General features: G+C 39.7%; 1 protein-coding gene across 3 annotated transcripts in view; it reads right to left on the bottom strand.

Moving 5' to 3' along the window:
- Positions 1-22,203, bottom strand: part of LOC126482289 (cytoplasmic aconitate hydratase-like) — a 328,052-nt gene that overhangs the window by 161,828 nt on the left and 144,021 nt on the right. For all 3 annotated transcript variants that reach the window (XM_050106284.1, XM_050106283.1, XM_050106285.1), the window contains 3 exons: positions 17,468-17,598; positions 14,885-15,056; positions 12,589-12,806 (listed from right to left, as the gene is read on the bottom strand). In XM_050106284.1, the coding sequence (XP_049962241.1) occupies positions 12,589-12,806; positions 14,885-15,056; positions 17,468-17,598 (521 nt within the window). The remainder of the gene's footprint in view (positions 1-12,588; positions 12,807-14,884; positions 15,057-17,467; positions 17,599-22,203) is intronic.

The raw sequence follows: 22,203 nt of genomic DNA, 5'->3' as shown, positions 1-22,203 counted from the left end.
AAAGATATTTGGCAAGGCAGCTGAATGTACAAAAGGTAAACTTTCTATGCTGAAGAAGGAAAAGAAAAAATTCTCTCAGTTGTAAGGGGTTTGAGGTTATACGCCAGGCATTTTATCTGATTAGTGTGATGAAGTTGATATTTTTTTTGCAGGAGTTATAAGATATACAGCATCTAGTGGCTATGGTCATCTTAAAAAATGTTGAAACACAGCTAAAAGAAAATGACATTGTGTTATGAATTTTAAAGTGCCTTTTGGACTGAGCACCAGCATTAAATGTTTGCCAAAGATTTACTGTGAACATCAACAATATTGATACTAAAATAGTGTTGTTACAGGTAGATGTAATCAAACAACACCGAGGTATGTACACTACTTTACACTGACCAATATCGTTTTTAAAAATACATGCATACCACATGGTTCATGATCATGTTTATACGATTGGCTACAAAGAAACTGTTGAGTTGAGTTTTGGTCAGCCCGTTTATATTTGTGACTAACAAATATTTGAACAGAAAATAAATTTCATGCAGTAGTTCATACTATACTAATTAAGCTTTCACATCAAGAGGTACAGACTCAACTAGTGAACCTGGCAATGGTGCGCAACTACTAAACATGTAGGGGAACTGGATATATGCCCTAATCTCCTCCACCTTTCTTTGTCCATGTCCCCCTGCCACATCTCTCTGAACTTGAGCATTGTTTATTGTTATGGCCAACAGAACTTCAATTGTGTATTGAAATCACTTATAATGAATGGGTAAATCAATTGGGATCATTTGGTACACTGGGTGAGAGAGAGACCTCTCCAGCTGCTGGACCTGTGAGGATAGTAGCTTCAATGGAAGCATTTCGCATAGTTTTATTCAGTGATGAGGTATGGTTACAAAGTTTCCGACAATTCAGACCCAATAATTTAGTATTCTGATCATAAGCCAATAAATCAAAAAATCAAATGTTTTCTCTTAAAAATGACAGGGAGAAAGAACAGAACTGTGTGGATACAATTTTTGTTTAAAATTATATATAAAGGGAAAGAATGTATATGGGGGAATTATATGTCTAATGGTTTAAATGTCCTGCTATCACAATGGAAGCTTAATGTGAAAAAGGAAACAAAACAGCACATTTTAACAGCACAGCGGGATATTTTCTTTGCCCTAGTCTGTTTTCATAGAAAACCTGTACACTGTTTAATAAACTTTAAGGAGGACTTTGGCTATATATATTTTTTACCATGTAAAAATTTGTAAGTAAGTCAATCAAGAACTTTTAAGAGTTTTTGGTGATGTTTCCCTATAATGTATTACATGTATATTTATAAAAATACATATATTACAAAATATATAGCCTACGTCAGTCCAAATGTTAGAGTATTGTGAAAGAATCTGAAGCAAATCTGTCAACAACTTATCGAGATTTTTGGAAACAATGTTACATGACTTGTCTTTATATAGTGGTATAGATACAATTTACCTAACATAATGGTTCTCATTTTAATACTTTGCCATGAACAAATGTGCAAAGCGAAGTAGGAGCTAGTGAGACAGCTGCAAGTTGAACTAATGTGAGCATCTACTGGCAAAGATGCAGAGATAAAATTAAAATGCCTAATCAAATTAAACTATATGGTCCAGAGACCTTTTCAAGTCTCAAATTCATTTTGTCTTGCTGTTGGTTTATGGTGAATATCAAGTGGTTTGATGTGTGTATGGGAATCTGGATTGAGGAGGGAGGCTTATAGGGTAGTCCATGCAGTTATGCAATGCCACTGCGCCAGTGTGGCATAGTGGTAGCACATCTGCCTAGATAACAGGAGACCTGGGCTCGAATCCAGGTATTGGTACAAATCCTTGTACATGCCTTCCATCTGCTACATACATACATCATAAAATGACTAACTTGATTTGTTCTAATCTTCCTCACAATTTGAGTACACCAGTTGTTAACAACCCAAATTTTAAAAACTGGAGAAGAATTACACTACTCGTAAGTATCACATGTGTAAAACTGCTTTGGTGTGCATCTTGTTGGAATGCCCACCAAACAAAGATTTTACCACAGTGTTTGCCATGGATGCATATTTTTTTTGAACAGTTCACACTCACTGCAAATATCTTGGCCATTTTGCATGCTTACTAATTAACAAACAGGTAATGTTAAATATAACAGCAAAAACAATTATTGATAAAATTATTTAACTGAGTAGATAAAAAACCTACTCACCAAGTGGGGCAGAACACACACATAGAAGACTGTTGTGATTGGCAAGCTTTCAGAGCCATAGGCCACTTCAGGCAGAAGGAAGAAGGGTGAATGAAAAGGACTGGAGAGGTCCAGGAAAAGGGGTAGATTTTGGGAAGTATGGAATGAGAAGGAAAAACTTTTTTCTTCTCAGTCCGTATGGTGCAGGAAGTTGGTTGTAGATTGTTATGATAATATATGCAAAGCCATGATTTTTCATCATTTGATAATGTGATCTTTGTGGGATTTGATAATTGCAAAGTGCCTCCAGAGACCAAGTAAAGAAAGAACATGTTACAACAACTTCTATCTCAGGAAATATGACTTAGTACTGTATGTATTAAAAATATTGCTTAAAGTTAATGTTTAGCTGTTTGCCAAATATCACCTCATTTATGACCCTTGTGACTCATACTCTTAACTCTTACGCACAGTAATGTTTCAGAATTCTTTAGATTTTTAACTTTCAAACACCAGCTGTAAACAAATGCAGAGTTTTTATAATTATATGAGCTTAGAGAAAAAGACCTTTATTTATAATCTTTTCTGGTTTTTGCAGTTTAGCTGGGTCCCTTCCTTGCCAATATTAACATAATTTACTGTTTTCTATTTTATGAGTAATAACCATTTTTATAATTTGTTGTAATTTCATTCTTGTTTACCTAAATTTTTCAAGTGCCATTTTTTTGTTGTTGTGGTATCTTAAATCAATTTTAGCAAAACAACAATTTAAAAAAAAAAAAAAAAAATCAGTTCACTACCAAATTACTCTTATCTAATGGGCACTGCCCTTTGCAACAGTCCTTATATTGACTTGCTGATGGTACACAGAACAGCAAACATACAAAATGTGTCCAGCATTTATCATACATAAAGCCATTCACCATACAGAGGTTGATTAGAGAGAATGTCTGGGGTCTGAATTTTGCAGTGCCACTAGGTTGTGTCCATCTGACTTCAGTATGTACTAGTGTAGTCAAGAAAATTACGATCTGGGGAATGGGTTTTCCTGTAACGTTTGTTTGTGTATGCTTATAATCTCTAAAGATGTGGGTTAGGGTAAGTTTTGGACATACATGCCTTTTGTGTAAATGACTAGTGTCATGTTAATACACTTTGGATAAACAGCAGTATCGGTCATAAACATTTAAATTCTTTATTTTACAGACTGATTTGTCACTGTGCAAATTATTCAACCTTGTAGGCCCGTATCATAATAGTGTGATGTAGAAGGGACTTCAAGGCAAACCTCAATATTAAGATTGATAAGTATTGGTATTTTGTGGTAAAGTGGCTTGCCTATACTTTTTAATTCACTCTGGATGATCCACAACAGTATGCAAACTTGAGCCATCATCCTAACCCAGCTCATCAGTTGAAAATTATTTTAACAACAAACTTTTCTCTTCTGGTGTTTAGCATTTTTCCAGAATACAAAAACTGGACACATTAATTTCAAGAGAGATTAGCAAATAAATCAGTTTTAACAGTGAAGACTTAAGTGTATCTTTAATAAAAATTTCATACGAAAACAAATACTCTTATTTTAAAAATTCATTTACACTGTTGTGATCATCTAGCTCTTGCACACATTATGCATGAAACCTGATTTAAAAAGGAAGAAGACAAATCGATTAGTTTGTTTGAAATAAAGGCAGCAATCTGTACTATTGTTCTAATTAAAATTTCTAATAGTAACATTAGCCTTTCTCGCATTAATTACTAGTGCATCTTACTGTTGGTTTTCCATTAAAATGTGTTCAAGAAAGATATAGTTCACCTATTGTGTTGAGTAAAGTATCTGACCAGCCTGATGGCTACAGCATCTCTTCTTGACCAACCTATACTTTCCCACTGTGCTTCCATAGGAGCTTACTCATTGTGGCAAATGTTTGACAGTATTCTTACTTCTGAATAGTATCCAGCTAGCTTACAAAATTTAAGTATGTATTGTAGATTTTTGTTCTACCAAAACTCTTGCAATTTGTGTGGAATGTTATCTATCAGTTGTGCTGAAAGTTGTGATAGAGAAAGGAGCAACTAGTCATATTTCAACTGAAATGTATGAGTGACCAACACTGAGTGGGTATGATGGCAAGTCCTAAAAAATGCAGTAATTAAACAAGTATGCAACTATATCAATATTGAAGGATGGCTAAAAGTTAATTAAAACAGTAAAATTGACTGTTTTTGAGTGCTACTTCTCTTTTGTATGACACTTGTATTTTTAAACTTCAGAAATTTAAATACAAAAACTTCTGTGTCACCTGTTGCATGTCATTTTATTTGCTGTTGGAATAAAATTATCCTATAACGAAAAACATCTGTTAGTACTTTCAGATGCAATGTCAGTGTTTGTTCTTGCAACAACCAGTATGAAATAACTAAATATTTTCATTGTCCTCTGAAAAACAATTGCAGTATACTGCTCACATACTTTGCTTATCAGTTATGGTCCACTGTAAAAAACAGATGTAATATTTTTTTTACACTAGTTGCACAACAGGCTTCTGACTTACTGATTTTCAGAACTTTAATATTTATTCTGAGGCATGCTTCATAAGCAGAAAGAGCACCTATCTCTGCACAGACTGCAACCAGCTATTGCAGTACCAATGTACAACAGTATCTGAATTGCTGAGTGAATGCACTACTGCTACTTCATATTAGTTAACAACTATGCCACCTTGTCTAAGCAACATTCACTGTAGCTTGTCTATAAGGTAGTTGGTTCCCACAACTTCAGAGACTACTTTCACTCATATACACTGAATGAAATAAATCCCAACATCAAGTAGTAGTCAGGGGAGATTAACGAAGCTGGTAGGCATATTTCTGCATCTGAAAGGTTTCTAATCAAATTTCGCACCAATTGCATACGGGTGGCACTAGGAGTGCCACAATTAGGGTGCAAATCAGGTTTGTTACAAAAATGTGCTGCAACTTACCGAACCTACCTTTGACATTGGATGTAGTGAGTTAGTCAAGAATGCCTTTGTCCTCTTCAAACACAACATTATCAACAGCTCAAGAGTTTGAATGAGGTTGTGCAGCTGGGCTACGAGGGGCTGGAGGCTCCTTTCACAGTATTCCAGACAGACTTGGCAGGAATGTAGTCACAGTACAAGATGGCTGGCAACAGTGGTCACAGGAAGGTATTAGTGCAACAAGACCACGCTCCAGATGGCCACATGATACTATTGAGAGGGAAGAGCAGTTTGTACCACAGTGACTGGTACAAATATGTTACTTCAAAGACAGCTCCGATCTGGATGCAACGTAATGTGCATTCCACTGACCCCGAACCACTGCCATTTGGAATTTCAGTGGTGTCAATTGAGATAGCTTATTGAAGACTCTAGTGGAGATCTGTTGTGTTTTCCGATGAAAGCCAGCTCCGATTCAGAGCAAGTGATAGCAGTGTTTTGGTTAGGAGCAGGCCATTTGACAAGCTGCAACCAACCTGTCTGTGGCCTAGATAAACTGGACCTACCTCCATTCGAGCCTGTATAGGATGTGCAATTTCAGCATCATCCACAACCAGCATTAACTGTTCCTGTATTGACAAAGTGCAACAGGCATGGGACTCCATCCCACAAACTGATATCCAGCACTGGTATGACACTATGCATGTTTGTATTCAACATTCTGGTAGTTACACCACTTATTAGAGTACCAGCTTTTCACATTTGCAATGTCTTTTCTTGCACTTTCATTAACCTGTGATATTGCAATGTTAATCACTTAAATATATTATCTAGACAAATGTATTCTTGAAATTTCATAAATCTACATTTAATTATTCTGGTGTTGTGATTTTTTCCTGTCAGTGTATATAGCGAGTGAGTGATTTTTTAAATGTATTGATTTCTGTAAGGTCTGCATTTTCATGTGAACTGCCAAATATTTGCTTATACTTGAACTTCGGTTTTAAAAATTTCAGGCTCAGCTATGTCACATTTTATACTGGTGTGAAATATTACTGAATAGTGACTAATAACCATACAAACAACTCTGTATTTTCACATGGCAATCTCAGAAAGCAGTATCATACTATGCATGAACATTATGAACTTACGCTCCCGAGCAATCAGGGGAGACTGGGAGAAATCTGGAGTCTTGTTTCTCAATCACTTCATCTTCCCCTCCCCCTGCCTTTTTTGTCTGAGCTCACTTCTCGAAACTACTTCTGCTTGTTTTTGCTTTTTATTATTCATCCCTCTGCTGCTTTTTGGTAACTAGAATTTTATTATGCATTCTCTTTGTGCTGTTACTAAACGTAAAACAAATTAATGACCTAAGCCCTAAGTATCTTGTAGCAACAAGAGCAGTTTTAACTGTCGTCTACCACTTGCCAGCAAGCCATGACACAGCAGTTACAGGTGTGACAAGGAACTGGAGATTTCATTCTAACCTATTACGTGTCTTTGGAGGTTTCTACAGCCAAAAGAAGTATTTTTCTCACATTTGTATAAGTTGTTATATAAATGTCTACAAATTTTATTGGTTTAAATTTGGTTATCCATTAATTTGTGAACCAAACCTGCAATATACCTCCCACCGCGATGTGAAATTATTAATGATTTAAGGATGCAAGGCTGTTCCTGAGCATTCCAGCTAAGAGGAGCAGTGTGTTGATAACTGCAGATCTAGAGTTGTTGAAATAAATAGATGGGGAGTGTTGTAGCACTGTCACCAGAAAGAACAACAATGGTGTGGTTTTGTTGGGTTTTTTTTTTTTTTTTTTTTTTTTTTTTTTTTTTTTTTTTTTTTTTTGGGGGGGGGGGGGGGGGGAGAATACACAAGATTGTAAGTCCATCAATCCTCTGACGGGAAATGAGACTTTGAGACTTCTGCTGCTGCTTCTGGTGTTGCTGTTGCTGCTACAGCTGCAGTCCTCTCTCTTTCTACTAGCTCTTCCATTCCTTCGGATGTTGGCAAATGGTGTCACTTTGGCAACACCACTCAAACCAGCTCCAGGGAATTAAACTTCTCCCAGCAGCTTGGCCAACCTTTTTCGGGCCTCTCATCCCATTATCATTTTAGCTAGGTTACGTATTGGGAACTGTGTTTTTAGCCACTGCAATTTGTTAACTAGTAACTTTGTCCTCCTCATCATCAACCTTTAATGGTTTGCCATTTCTTGACCAAATGTGTAATTCTTTTTTTTTTACCTGCTTACATTCCAGTGTATGTATGTTGTCCAAGTTATTGGCCATTTTAGTGAATGATGCGTGGACTGTTAACTGCCTTTTATTTTCCGTCCGTTGTAGCAAAATGGCGAGGGACACTTAATCTCTGGTTCAGGACCTCCAATGTCTCCATGGCGTATTTTGTCGACCTTTCTCCAAGAGAAAGTCCTTTTTAGCTATTTCCTTCCATCAATTGGGCTTAAGATGTAGTCACTTTTAACTACTTTTACTTATTAGTTTTCTAAGGTTACAACATGGGTGCTTATGACCTCAGTCTTGCACCCTAAAACAAACCAGAATCCCCCAATCCAACAGTGGTGCATCTGGAGGTCAAGATGCCTACTGAGAACATTTTCTAATCTAGTCGGGAGATTCATAATAGATATTGCAAGAAGGCTAAAAATGTAATGGAAATCTTTTGCATCATCAATAATGAAATCAACGTGAAAGAAATAGAGAAGTCAGAAGGTGGCCATCCCCAGAAGTCTGAATGTGACAGGAAACATCCCAGTCACAGCTGTCCTACCCTGATCTGAAAGTCCAGAGTGTTCACCATTCAAGAGCAACACGTACATAAAGAAATTGGGTACGGCAGAAAGGACGAAGGAAAGAACTGGCTGGTCAATGAGGTATGGTTGAGGAATGCCTAGACCTAGCATATAGCTGTGGATGCCCCATCTCCAACCACCCTGCCCCTGTTCTGGAGGTAGATTAAAACCTTATAACTGAGAACAAAAATAACTTTCACAAAGAAAACTGAGAACTATGTCAAACATCATGAATTGTCCACCAATATAAGAGGCAATAAGTCCTGAAATCCATACTCTGCACAGGGGGCCAAAAGGAGGTGGGCCTCCCACCAAGGCTCCTTTAATAAAATTGAGGGCTCTCCTAACAGCTACCACTATGCCGTTAACACATTACATGTTTCCAGCAGCAAATGGCGCTCCATACTGGCAGGAGGTGTAAAAGCATACCACATCTGATCCCCTGGTGTAAAAGATGGTAGCACCCTAGAAATCTTTAAGAAAAGAATGTAACAGATGGTGAACGGTCATGGGGCCACAAAGACTTTACGATCTTGGAAGAGATCGGTCCTAGTATGTGACCTATGCACAATCCAAGTGGGTGTGTGCAAGAAAACATGGAGAGGAGAGGGGAAGGGAGATTTTGGCAGAGGGAAGCGAGGCACTTTCCAACTGGTAATCCCATCCAAGGGCAGGTATCAAGAGAATGATACGCCTTGTCTGCAGTAACAATAGTATACATAGATGATCAGGGAATTATCAGGGAATTATCAAATGGTGAATGCACGGGAGACAAAGAGCTAACACTGTCAAATCTGAAGAGGGAAGATTCCCACTTCGGCAAGGACCGGTCTGAAAAGGACCAATGGCCAGACGCTCGCCGTGATGGTGGACTGAGTCTAACAGTTTCAAAGATGAAGGAGCTGCTGAATCATAAACCTAGCAACCATATTACATTCAGGATGAAACCAAGGGCTGGTAAATAAGGTAATAGTAGCATGATCTGCACCCTAAGATGTTGGAGTAAGGGAGCAGAGTGTGTTAAGCTCCCATACGCAGCTAGTCTTCAGTTGATGAATGTGGAGCAGCCAAGTCAGCTCTTTATCAACAAGAAGACTTGAGAGAGATGTGATTACACTATAATGTCCAGGTGCTGGATGCCTAAGAAAAGTTATAGGTCAGGGTGCACCACAGTATGACAGCAGGAATGCATGACCCACAGCTTTGTATGAGCGAACTGGAAACCATGGGAAAGAGCCCATGCAGAGGCCTGCTGGATGGCACCTTGACGCTGACATTCAGCAACATTGGAGCTGGTGTTCGGCAGAGGCTACAGAGTGGGAGCTGTATTGAATACAAAAATTGTAATGTACAAAGCAGGGGTGACCAGAGGCCCAATTTAGGTGACTGGCCCATTGACAGTGATGACGAAGAGACACTCAACACACAAAGCCCTGTGGAATGCCATTTTCTTGGAACTACTGGGAGTCGATTGAAGCACTGACTAACTCGTAATAACCAGCAGTAAAAAAATTGGTAACAGGGCCTCAAAAGCCCCATCATTGAGGGAACATAAAATGTGATGACATCACGTGGCTGCATTTGCATTGTGAAGGTCAAAAAAGTTAGCGGTAAGGTGTTGGCATTTAGATAAAGCTTGTCAGATTACTGCTGCCAATCTAAGCAAATAGTCAGTTGAGGATTCTCTCTTCCAGAAATCACACTGATAAGGGGGCAAAAGGCCTCAAGATTAGAGAACACAGCATAATCTGCAGGCAACCATCCTTTCAAGCAGATCAAAGAGTATGTTGGTCATGCTAATTGGCCAGTAACTGTTGAGAGAGGATGGCTTCTTGCCTGGCTTATGAATTGGGCAAACAACTGAAGAGTATCATCTGATTGCAAATTGAAAAAAGGTCTCTGGCTGTGTTGTGGGACAAGGCAAGATCCTGATTCAGCTGGGTGAGAAACACAAGGGGATGTCTTCAACTTATCACTTCTGCAGTAAATGGTAGCTGGAGAGGAAGAGGATGCTGTTACAAGGGTGTTGCAAGGTGTCTGCAAGAACCAATGAAATGGTATGAAGACCACCCTGTAGAACAAGACCCAGAACAGCTGTTGACTGTTGGCGGTCAAATCACCATGGAGCTTTGCCCATACCTGAAATGAAGAGGCCCATGTCCCCAGTGAGGAGACAAAGTGCTCCCAGCATTCCTTCTTATTGCATCTGATTAGATAGCAAGCCTTAGCATGAAGTCACTTAAAAGCAATAAAACTAGTTTCCGAAGGATGTCATCTGAACTGTTACAAGGCTCATTGGTGACCCTAAAAAGCTATTTGAACATCTTTGGTCTACCACAGCACAGGCCAACAGTTTGGGGGAGGGGGGGGGGGGCTGTAGAAATGGGAATTGAAGTTCCAGCAGCAGATGATACTGTCTGAGGTGCCTTGCACAGACAGGCTCATAAATACAATCCAACAGAGGCAGCAAATGTAACAGCACAGGAATATAAAGGCCAATCAGCTCTGAAGTGCCCCATGTGGTAGTCTGCATGACCGGCAGTGGCAAAGAAATGACAGGTTTAGTGGAAAGTGGTCACTGTCACAAAGGTCATCATGTAGTGACCAATGTAGCTGCCACAAAATTACGGGAAGAGACAGTCAGACAGCTGAAAACGTGCTATGGGTAGCACTGAAGTGGGTTGGACAACCATCACTAGGAGGCACAGATCACGGTCTGTGAAAAACTGGTCAATTACGAGCCCCTTACAGGCTAAGTGGTACTCCCACCACAGGGGGCAGTGTGCATTGAAGTCCCCAAGTAGGAGAAAATGGAGGGGGGGGGGGGAGCAGTTATTAGATTTATGGGGTCAATTCAACACAAGTGGCTTGCTTAGAGGTAGGTAACATTGCAAATGGGCATTGCTGAGGTCGTTTGCACCCCCACCACTATTACCTCCAAGGAGCTGCAAAAGGGAATCCATTCACTGACATTTGTATGAACAAAAGTACAGAACTCTCCAGGTGCCCTCTCGAGACCAGCATGGTTCCAAAAGAATGCACAATAACCATGGAGCATTGGAGAATGGTCATCATCGAAGTGCATTTCTTTGATAACAATCCAAACCGCAGAAGAGGAAATAATATGATGTAGTTCCAGCAGGTGGCAGTAGTATCCACTAGAATTCCACTGAATGATCATGTGACTGTTGGCCAGGAGGACTGGTTATGCCACAGGATCAGTGTCTGTAACTAGTGGGGATGCAACCACATCCACAAAAATCGCTTCAGAATCAGACTGCAATGGGGATCTGGTACATCCAGGGGTGCTGCAGGATCATCATCTTCCTCCTCCTCCTCCTCCTCCTCCTCCGTTTGTTAAAAAGGTTATCCACACTGAGCATGAGGACGGAAAAGAGCAGACAGCTCTGGGGCTCATTCACCCATTGTTTAGCGTCGAGCCTCCGGTCCAGGAGTTGCCCTATAACCAGTCCAGTAGATGCCAAAGAAAAATGCTTCTCCAGCCGGGTGCAGAAAGCGATTCCCAAAGAATGTACTGCAGGAACCACAGGAGAGGAGAGATGTGGGAGATCTGGTTTGGGGAATGTAGGGGTAGTGGGGAGGAAGCCAATGGTTGCAATGTTAGCCTGACTAATAGTCATATCCACAGGATGTGCATGTTCCTATTGCTTCTGGGTCTCAGCAAACACCAGATGGTCAATATATTTGTACTCTTGAGTCTTCTGTTCCTATTGGGCGAACTGGCAAGATGAAGGGTGATGTTCTGCACATTTGTAAAAAAAAGTGAGTGTTCGCAAGGATTTGTGGAATGATTGTCCACAGCTGCCACATTGTGGGGCCCCCGATACAGTGGGATGACGTATGCCCAAAGTGCAAACATCTGATTCATCTCTCAGATGGTGGGCCATACCATCACACCTGTACACTATGACCTTAACTTTCTACAGGACATTCCCTCCTAAGGCTGAGATAAAGGTACCTTGGTGGGAGACAATGGGAAGAGACATTAAAGGTAGTTGAAATTTATTTCTTTTGTAGAGCAGGAGAAAATTAGCAACACACTTGCAACAGAAATAAGTTAATGAATCCTATTCTAAAACTGAAAGTTCAGTTTATTTGATGGAGCCTGTGTACAATTGTACAGGAAAAGTTTAATCAGATATTTCCCTGAATGAGATCCCAGAGTTACAAAATGTTAAGTAAAAATATGAAGAAGCTTGTAATTTCAGCAGTTTCTCTTTACTCCGTGTCACATCAACACTCATGCCTATATCTTACTTCATACATACTTCCCAAAATGTGTTAAATGACTGAATTTAAATGCAAGTGCCAGTACTGCCCCCTCCCCCCTCCCCGTAACTGAATATTTACGAAGTATTTTTTTGTTGATTGTGATCCACAGCTTTCTTAAACTGTAGAAATGACTGGTCACACAATAAAGGATAAATTAAACAGAAGCTTAAGATGTTACATGTCATTCCTACAATGCATATTTACAGTTGACGCCAAATTATTAATGAGTAATTATTGGCAGTTATGCAGAGGTTGCTGTTATTTTAGTTAATACTGCCTACGTGAAAGATAAAGTTCTTTCTTACCTTGTTTGTAAGACACTGGCGGAAGTCTGATGGCATATCACTCACTGACACTCTGTCATGTGGCCTTTTTGGTCCACTAACTGAAGACACTACAGTACCCAAATCCAAAGTCACAACCTCCGAGAAAACAGGATCTTGGGACGGGTCAGAGTAATTACGAAACATTTTCACACGCTTCAAATACTCTTCAATAATTTTAACTTTTTCCTCTGAGCGATCTGGAAAAATAGTTAAGCAGGTAATGGCAGAGCACAATATATGGCATTACAATTAGTAAATTACTAGGAAAGCTATGTTATATTTTATCTCTTAAGGCCTATAATGGAAGTAAAACCAATTAGATAAATTATTTATAATACTGCAACAGGTCAGCGGGCATATCAGTCATTAGCTTCCAAAATGTTTTCTTCATTAGAAGTAGGGGAGGGAGGAGTGGGGAAGTGGAGTAGGCAGCAACAGAAATACAAGGGTGGTTTGAAAAGTTCTCGGAATCACCACGAGAGTCAGTGTTACTGCAACAAGATGTTCACGTGATAGTCATGGGACTGTTGCCTGTAAACATGTGCCATGTCAGTGTTCTTGGAAGAGAGCTGCAGTGGTGACATGGCTCTGTTGTTGTTGTCGTTGTTGTTGTTGTTGTTGTTGTATAGTGATTTGCGAAGATGGAGGGGGGAAAAAATAATAAAGATTTGAGCAGTGATTAAGTACTTCATAAAGAAAGGTATGAAAGCAAAGGACATTCATGTCAATTTCCAGAATACACTGGGGGTGGGGGGCCTCTGCTCCTTCATATTCAACTGTTGCCAAATGGACAAATGAATTTAAATTTGGTAAGGGGAGCTTAAATGATGATCCGCAGAGTGGTCAGCCAAGATGTGTCACTACTCCAGAAATCATTGCAAAAGTGCACAAAATGGTCATGGAGGATTGCCGACAAAGTACGTGAAATTGCTCATGCTTCCCAGGTGTCATCTAAAAGGGTACATCACATTTTAACTGAAGAATTAGATATGAAAAAATTATCTGCAAGATGGGTGCCACAACTATTGATGCTGGATCAAAAACGCGAGAGAATGGCAAAAACACGAACTCAGGTAATGAACGTCGTCACACCAACCTTACCCACCTGATATGGCTCTGTCAGACTTCCATCTCTTACCAAAGCTGAAAATTTTTCTGGGTGGACAAAGATTCACTTCAAACAAAGAATTGATTGCCGGAGTTGACAACTATTTTGCAAGCCTGGTGGAAACTCATTTTCGAGATGGGATCAAGCCACTGGAACATCATTGGACCAAGTACATTAATCTATAAGGAGATACAGTGAAAAATTAAAAAAAAGTTTCAGTGATGTAAGTACTTTTTTCCTAGAACTTTTCAAACCTCCCATGTAAATTTATGAATTCTGTCATCTCCTAAATCAAGGGGTGGCTTTGGAAAATTAAATAGTGAAGGCAATACACAATCAAATAGACAAAATGACAAAGCCTGGTATAGAAATCCTTGGATATCACAGAAGATATTGAATTTAATTGATGAAAGGAGAAAATAAAACTGCTGCAAATGAAGCAGGCAAAACAGAATACAAATATCTAAAAATGAGTTACACTAAGCACAAAATGGCTCAGCTGGAATGGCTAGAGAGCAAAAGTAGGTATACAGAAGCATATATAACTAAAGATAGATACCAGCTACAGGAAAATTGAAGATGCATTTTGGAGAAAATGGAAGCAGCTGTATGAATATCAGAAGTACCAGTATTAAGCTAAGAAGGTAGAGCTGAGAGGTGGAATGAATATATGGAGAGGCTACACAGGGAAATGAACTTTAAGGCAATATTATAGAAAGAGGAAATATATGAAAGGACACATTCAGAGACAAGGAGTCACCTATTTAATATTGGAGCGAAGTGGGGGAGGGGGGGGGGGGGGGGCGGGGAAGCAAAGAGAAGAGTACTATCAGCTGGTTCATAAGATGTGGGTTTCAATAATCACAGAGTGATAAGTTCTTTCACTGGATAGAGTAGGATGGTGAGCTGCATCAAATGATTCTTCAGACTGAAGATGAGAACCTACTACAAATTAGGTCATTTTCCATATTTTCGTGATAACAGTAAGCAGTAAGAAAAAATAATATACAATGAGTTATTTTTTGAACAATGCCAAATAGCGGATTTCCTGTATTACAAAATTGAGATTAAGCTATTTACTATTTTTGATTCACTTATATGTAAAGCTAGTGGCTTACAATACTTTCATACTACAGTGATTAATTAAAAAACTATTAAATTACTTACTTGTTTGCTGTAAGTAGGCTAAGCTCATGTTGTCGACAGGAAAAAATCCTACAGTGGCACCATATTCTGGACACATATTGCTGATAGTTGCACGGTCAGCAACAGATAATTCACTAACACCAGGTCCAAAAAATTCTACAAACTTTCCGACTACTCCTATTTGCCTCAGGTGCTGTAAGAAAAAAATACTTTAAACCTACAGAAAGCACCAGTATGTACAATAATTTTGAACAACGAAGCTAAAGATAAATAATTTTTAGTGGAAACTAAGAAAGTAAATGAACAAAGAATGTGTGAAAATTCAACTGTTTGCAATGATAGGCTTTGAACCCTGGTCATGGCTACATCCCCCCCCTTTTAGTAGTTATACTATTATTATTATTATTATTATTATTATTATTATTAGTAGTAGTAGTAGTAGTAGTAGTAGTAGTGGTAGCGGTGGTGGTGGTGGCGGTGGTGGTGTGCAACAAATGGCACTATCCACTCATGCCTTACAACTGGACTCTAAAGCTATTTCTCGACGCTGTGAGACTAGCGCCTATGGGCAAAATGAAATGCCAATAGGTTTGATCTGACCAATGGTGGGTATGTTAGCAAATGATGAACTTTTACGTAACTAAGGAGTAGAAAGTCTTTCAAATGATACTCTAATCAGTGGGCAGTGAGCAATGTTACAGAAGTGAGTTAGCCTGACTGGCCGTGTTTCTGCCACCAATTGATTTCTGTAGAGTAGTTTCACCAACAAGTTTTGAACGCTTAAGAAATAGTGGCTTCTTCCCATATATCAGGGAGGATCGGAAGTAATGCACAATAATTTATTTGTCTCTGGTATTGCAGCTGGAATGTTGAAATTTCATGACAATGTACTTTCAAGTTTGTGCTACGGAGAATATTTTGTTTTCACATGCAGTTTTAGTGAGAAGCCCAAACTACAAAACAAATATGGTGTTTACCCTCATCAATTTCTGAAGCGCAGTGAAGCATAGTTCAATATTTGTGAGCCAACTGGCATAAACTGAGTGAAATTAATTCACAGGACATGTATGGGGATGACTATATAGGTCATTGCAATGTCTCCAGGTGGTGCGGATTCTTCCAAGAGGGCTGCATAAATCTTAGTTATTTCATCATGTTCCAGGTGGCCTGCAGCAGTTGCAGTCCCGCAGAATGCCAGAGCCGCTGAGACAGCAATTTTGAACGACCAGCATGTGAAACTGGGTGCCTAGGAACCTGACAGGCAACTACAAGTGCCAGCGAATGATAAGTTTGGATCACTTAATGCATTAAGCCACAGAAGGGCATGACTTCCTAAAACGAATCATCACTGGTGACGAGTGTGGGCATACCACTACAAGCTCGAAACAGAGCAGCCCTCTATGGAGTGGAAATGTGCTGGTTCCACAGTATGAAAAGAATCCAACTGACTCAATGTGCTAGGAAAGTGCTTGTGACACTGTTCAACGTATTCATGTAATGTTACTGGTGGACTTTGAGGAACACGGGACCAGTGTGTATGCTGCAGAATCCATTGAAACTTTAAGATGGGTCATGTCCTTCTAACAAACACTGCTTATGGTGTCAAACTTCTTAATGACAATGCTTCTTTTCATGAGAAAACTGTCAAATTTTCTGCGGTAGGTGCTCCAGCATCTGTCATACAGTCCAGACCTTGCACCATCAGACTTTCATCTGTGTGCTTCCACAAAGAAATTCCTGACCGGCAAACACTGACAGATGTGGAAGGGATATCAGCAGTTCGCAGATGGCTACACTCTAACCAAAAGGACTTCTACGAACATGGCATACTGGAACTGGTACCACAATGGGAGAAATGTGTTGAGAACATTGGTGACTATGTACAAAAGTAGATAAAAGATGTAAGTTCAGTACCTTAAATGTATTCACAATTGCTAACATGGACAACAATCAGGTGTAGAATGGAATGATGACAATGAAAATTTGTGCCAGTTTCCCACTTATCACGAGTGATTGCCTTAAGACTTTGCTATCCACGCACTACTCATGGCCAGACTCAAACTTCCACATGTTGTCAAGGATGTGTCTACTCCTTGTTCTCTTACATCCACCATGTATATTCCCATAAAGAAGACAGAAGACCTTTAACTTTAAAGTCACTTGCTTGGTTTCAGCGGATAAATATAATTGCAGTGCCTGTTTTATTTTGATTTACAATGCAAAGTTCCTTTGGACACGTGTGGCCTGTCCAAAGGAATAGGCATTGCGGTGACTAAATCCATAACAAAATACATTAAATCTAGTCGCAACTGCAGATATGGACTATCATCAGCTGTAGAACGAAATGACAAAAATGAAAATTTGTCCAGGACTAGCACTTCCTGCTTTCTGGATAAACTTTGCGTGGTAAATCTGAATAACGCAACAGGCACCGATTGTTAAGTTCATTCATGATTTTTTGTTTTGTTAGCCATTAAACTTTGAGGTAACAATCTTCCCTCATAAGTATAAAGCCAAAAGGTGTCAATAAGAACATCTTATAACCTTCTGAAGCTAATTTCAAAGTACTTTGGATCAAGTAAGGTAACTTTATTGTAGACAAACCTTTGTTATAGTCAACACCAAATCTGTTGATGTTGCATACTGATTTAACTTTCCTTCTATTTTGTAACCCACCACTTGGGGCAACAACATAGTTATTGCTTGACCCAGCATGACTGCTTCAGCTTCAATACCTGTAGAAACAAATTAAAGTGAATTAGAACACATGGTAGACCATAATTTTTTCACAGTGATTGACAAAACAACTTAAACTTACTAGAAATTCTTTGGCTGCTCAGATGTTCTTCCTATATGCCGAGCTGAGTACTATGTTGTCATTGCACAATGCGTCTACCTGAGCTAAGTAGCCTGAATATGGCTTTCTGCCTGGGCTAGGATGATGATGATGATGATTTGTTGAGGGCAACACCAACACCCAGGCCCCGGGCACAGAAAAACCCAATCTGGCAGGGAATCGAATCCCGGACCCTGTGATCCAAAGGCAGCAATGCTAGCCACTAAACCACGAGCTGTGGACACCCGAGCCAGGACTACTCAAGCAGTCGCCTTGTATTGAATACCTTTAAAGCACTTTATGCAACATCTCCTTCTGTCACTAACTGGTCCTTACACCTTGTAGGTGTAAAAATAGGATTAAGAATGTGAAGCTTCTCTATGAATTTATGGTTTTTACAACTACTCTGAAGATAACTCTTCAACAGTTTCTAATCTGATTTTGGTAATATATTCCAAAAGTTAATGTCTCTTTCAAATTCTACATATCTGGAAGAACTATCAATTAAATCACATGTTGAAACATGATTACTATGGTGTTGCACCTCCTGATGTAGATAGCTTAGGATTGCTGTTGACCTGGCTAGAAGCAGCAATTCAAAACTCTTTCCTTTGTATGTAATACCTGATCAGTGTATTCTTGAACTTGGAAAATGCCTACGATACTACTTGGAGAAATGGACTTCTGGATAGTGTTGCTTATTCGTAGATGCCTTCTCCAGCTCCTGTACATTCTCCAGCCCTGCAAACAGCTACTCGACAACTGCATTTGACAATCAGCCAGTTGTAGAATGGGCTAACACCACGGGTTTCAAGTTCTCTTTGGAGAAAATTGTTGATTCTAATTGCTGTTACTCCCTTTTTTTAATTTACTTGTTTTAAATCTGGAGGATACAATTCTCACTTTTAAGGAAAAGGTGAAATAGGTGGCCCTCACTTTTGATGAACAACAAATGTGGCTGCCACTCAAAGACCTGAAATCACGATATTGTAGAGTGTGTAAGTCATAGGTGTTTAGAAGCAGACAAGGCACATCTGCTGTAATTTTATAAATCCCTCACACAGCCCAGCTTGAATACCACACACATCGATCAGCAAGGCCTTTATACTTCAAAATGATGGATGTGGTTCACCATGAGTGTTAGACTGTCAACTCTAGCTTATCCAATAAGTCTGGTTTGGTTTCTAGCTTATGTGCACAGGCTGGTGAGCCTCCACTGTCTATTCAACATTTTCTCAAGGTACACCAAGCACTCTGGGTTCTGTCTGTTTCAAAGTCATCAGCACTGGCAACCACTGCCTAGTCGCAGAGAACAAGGCCATTTGGGATCTGGGCAAAGGAGAGCCTTGAGACATTACATGTGGATGGAATTAAGGTTGAAAGCTAGACGTGGCATAGGGAAGTGTCTGGCTACTGAAGACACCCAGGTTATCTTTTGAATTGAATGGGTTTCGGGAAGAATTTTCCCAATATTTTTTAAAAATAAATTTTACAATGTTCTGAACTACCACCCAATTTTATTAGAGTTTACACTGATAGATCTAAAGTCGTCCTCATATGGGGCACGATAGCTAACTTTGACGTGGAGCTGTGAGGGAGGGGGGAGGGGGTGGGGGGGGGGGGGGGGGGGGGAAGAAGACAGGCAACAGTGCAGTCGTTGCCATAATGCAGAAATGAAACAATTTATCTGATCTCACACAGGGCATGATGATAGGCTTTCAGGCCATGGGTGGAAGCACTTCCAAAATGGATAATTCTGTAAACGGTTCACACACTGCCGTGGTTAAAGTACACTGTGAACAGCAAAATGGTGCTATCCAAAACGTGCACCGAGGCAACTGGTGCACCATGGGCCATAGACAACAGGAGTGAACAATGACTGTGGAGATGTTTATGGAAAAACAGGTGTGCAACCTATCAACCAAATCAACCAGGGGGTTACCAACAGTGTCTCCTCGATGGGGCCTCTACAGCATGTGCCTGGTTGATGCAACCATGTTAACTGCTGTTCATTGGTGATGAAGACTAGAATTTATACCTAAATATCAGAACTGGACATACACTACGTGGCGACAGGTGTCCTCTTCAGAAAAATCACATTTTATGCACCATCAGATACATGGCCATTGGAATATACAGTGTGAATCACTTGAAATCAAACAGCCTGCAACAACTGTTGGAAGGATCCAGGCTGGAGGAGCAAGCATTATGGTCTTTAGAACATTTTAATCATTCTAGAAGGGACACAGGATCAATACAATTATGCATTTATGATTGGTGACCATATCCATCCCTAAATGGAATTTGGTTTTCTTAGGCACAATGGCCTTTGCCAGCAGGACAATGCAATGTGCCCCACAGCTCACAGTGTATGTGTACGGTTCGAAGCGGACAAGGACGAGCTTACGTTAACCCCCCCCCCCCCCCCCTCCCGCGCACCAATCAAAGACCTTGTAACTAAACTGAATCAATGATTTGTGGAACCATCTCGATCATATTCATGCTCATGCTCAACCAAGAAACCTAGTGCAGCTGGCCATAGGTCTGAAGTCAGCATGGCTTCAAATCCCTGTCTGCACATTTACTGACTATTTTGCTATTTTCTTATAGACAACTATGCCATCTGCAAACAGTCTTAGGGAGTGCCTGACAGTTTCTGCTAGATCATTTTCATCTGTGTACAATGCAAAAAGTAATGATCCTATCACATTTCCTATGGGTACTCTGGAGATTGTTTTAACATCCATGTTTTCTACAAAGCTGTGGTTCTTTCTTATTAAATTAACAGAAATAATTTCCATAAAATTTGATGTTATCTAAATAGAAGTGCACTCTCTGGAGTGAGCGTGTCCAGTTTTGTGAAGTTTTATAAGCTGATGTCCTTACTGACTGGAAACGGAACTTTCCTTTTTGTCTTTAAAATGTTCATAGATATTGAAGTGTTTAAGCATGTACACTACAGACAAAACAACAGGACAACAATACAAACAAGGAAAAAAATGTATGTTTTATAGGGTTGCATTCGCAAATCATGTTTACTAGCACGTCCCATGTGATGCAGGCACTGTCTCTCATGAGGTTAGATTTCCCGTCCATGTTAGCAGCCTTGTCCTTTATGAGGATGGCTGCTCTGTCATGGTCTCTGAATGTATCCTTGGCATAGGACTCCTGGAGCAGTGTACTGTATGGAATGGTCTGCTATCCTAAGGGGCAGATGAGAAGACATCATAACAAGAAATTCACTTGCTCAGATTCCCAAAGCACCCTTTTTGCTATTGTTCAGATGTCTAAGATGTCGTTCTTATCTTTCAAAAGCAGGAAAAGGAAATAAATTTCTGTTGGATTTCTGAGCACATAATGACCTGGGAAGGGAACCTGTCAACAAGGCTTATTCCCCTCAACTTCCTGCAAGCTGTTTCGTTCCAATGTGGACAGGCAATCACCAATGTGACCCAGAAGATGAAGTGTTAGTACGAGGAGCAACAAGATGCAGTCAGTGAAACCTTTCGTGTGACTGTGGCTTACCAACTTTCAAAAATGATGCGCTTTCAAAAATGATGCTCTTCCAAGGCCATAAGTAAGTTGTTTCCCCTTAACACGTGGCTTCATCTTATGGTAGGAGTGTGTCAAAGATGTGCAACACAGCTTTCAATACTGGATTTTTAATTGTGTGTTTTTTGTATGATGACCTGAGAGCAGACCTACATATCTCACAGAACCTGCCCTCTATTTTAGATGACAAAGATGAGAGGTTCGTTTTTTAAGGTTGTGTGTATCATCAGGGCTTTTCCCAAAACATTTGGTTTGAGATTTTAGTGTACTGCAGAAGTTCTTTGATCACCCAATCATTTATAAGTAATCTGGCCCTTTTTTGAAAGTATCTGTGCTGCTATTTTATACAATTACTTCAGGTGTTTTATCTGAATTTTATGAAAGATCTTCCAAGAATCTCTTGATGCCAGTGTCGTGTTTTAAAATCATGTATGATTGTACTGTTTGTTTTAATTTTCAACTAGATTTTTCACCTATTTTTTCTGTGCAACGGTGCTAATGACCTGACCATTTAGTGTCCAAAACTACTAAATTCTAACAGCAGTCAAGGTCTAAATTCAAATTGATGATTAATTTTAGTCTTCACAGACACACTATAAAATCCCATGAGAAATGAGACTGATTTCCAAGCAGTTTAGGCAATTTGTGTAAACCTGTCACTAAATTTTATGTTACCAAGAGATTTCTGAGTCTTTAAAGGTACACATATGTGGGTCATAAAAATTGCATATTGCTGACAATATATCCCAACGTTTTTGTATGGCAACATAGCAGCAATACAAATTGCAGCCAATATACTACAACCTTACCAGCCACTATTGCCGGGTAATGTCTAGGGTAATACATTTTTGGACTAGAAGTGTTGAAGAGGCCACAGTACTGCCACTAAATGCAAGGATAGGAGCTAGTGGAAGTGACTGGAGGTCTGCTGCTTTTAAATCATACCAGGAAT

Source organism: Schistocerca serialis, chromosome 5 (assembly GCF_023864345.2).
Source record: "Schistocerca serialis cubense isolate TAMUIC-IGC-003099 chromosome 5, iqSchSeri2.2, whole genome shotgun sequence".
Classification (NCBI taxonomy): domain Eukaryota; kingdom Metazoa; phylum Arthropoda; class Insecta; order Orthoptera; family Acrididae; genus Schistocerca; species Schistocerca serialis.
This window is presented reverse-complemented; position numbering and strand designations above follow the sequence as displayed.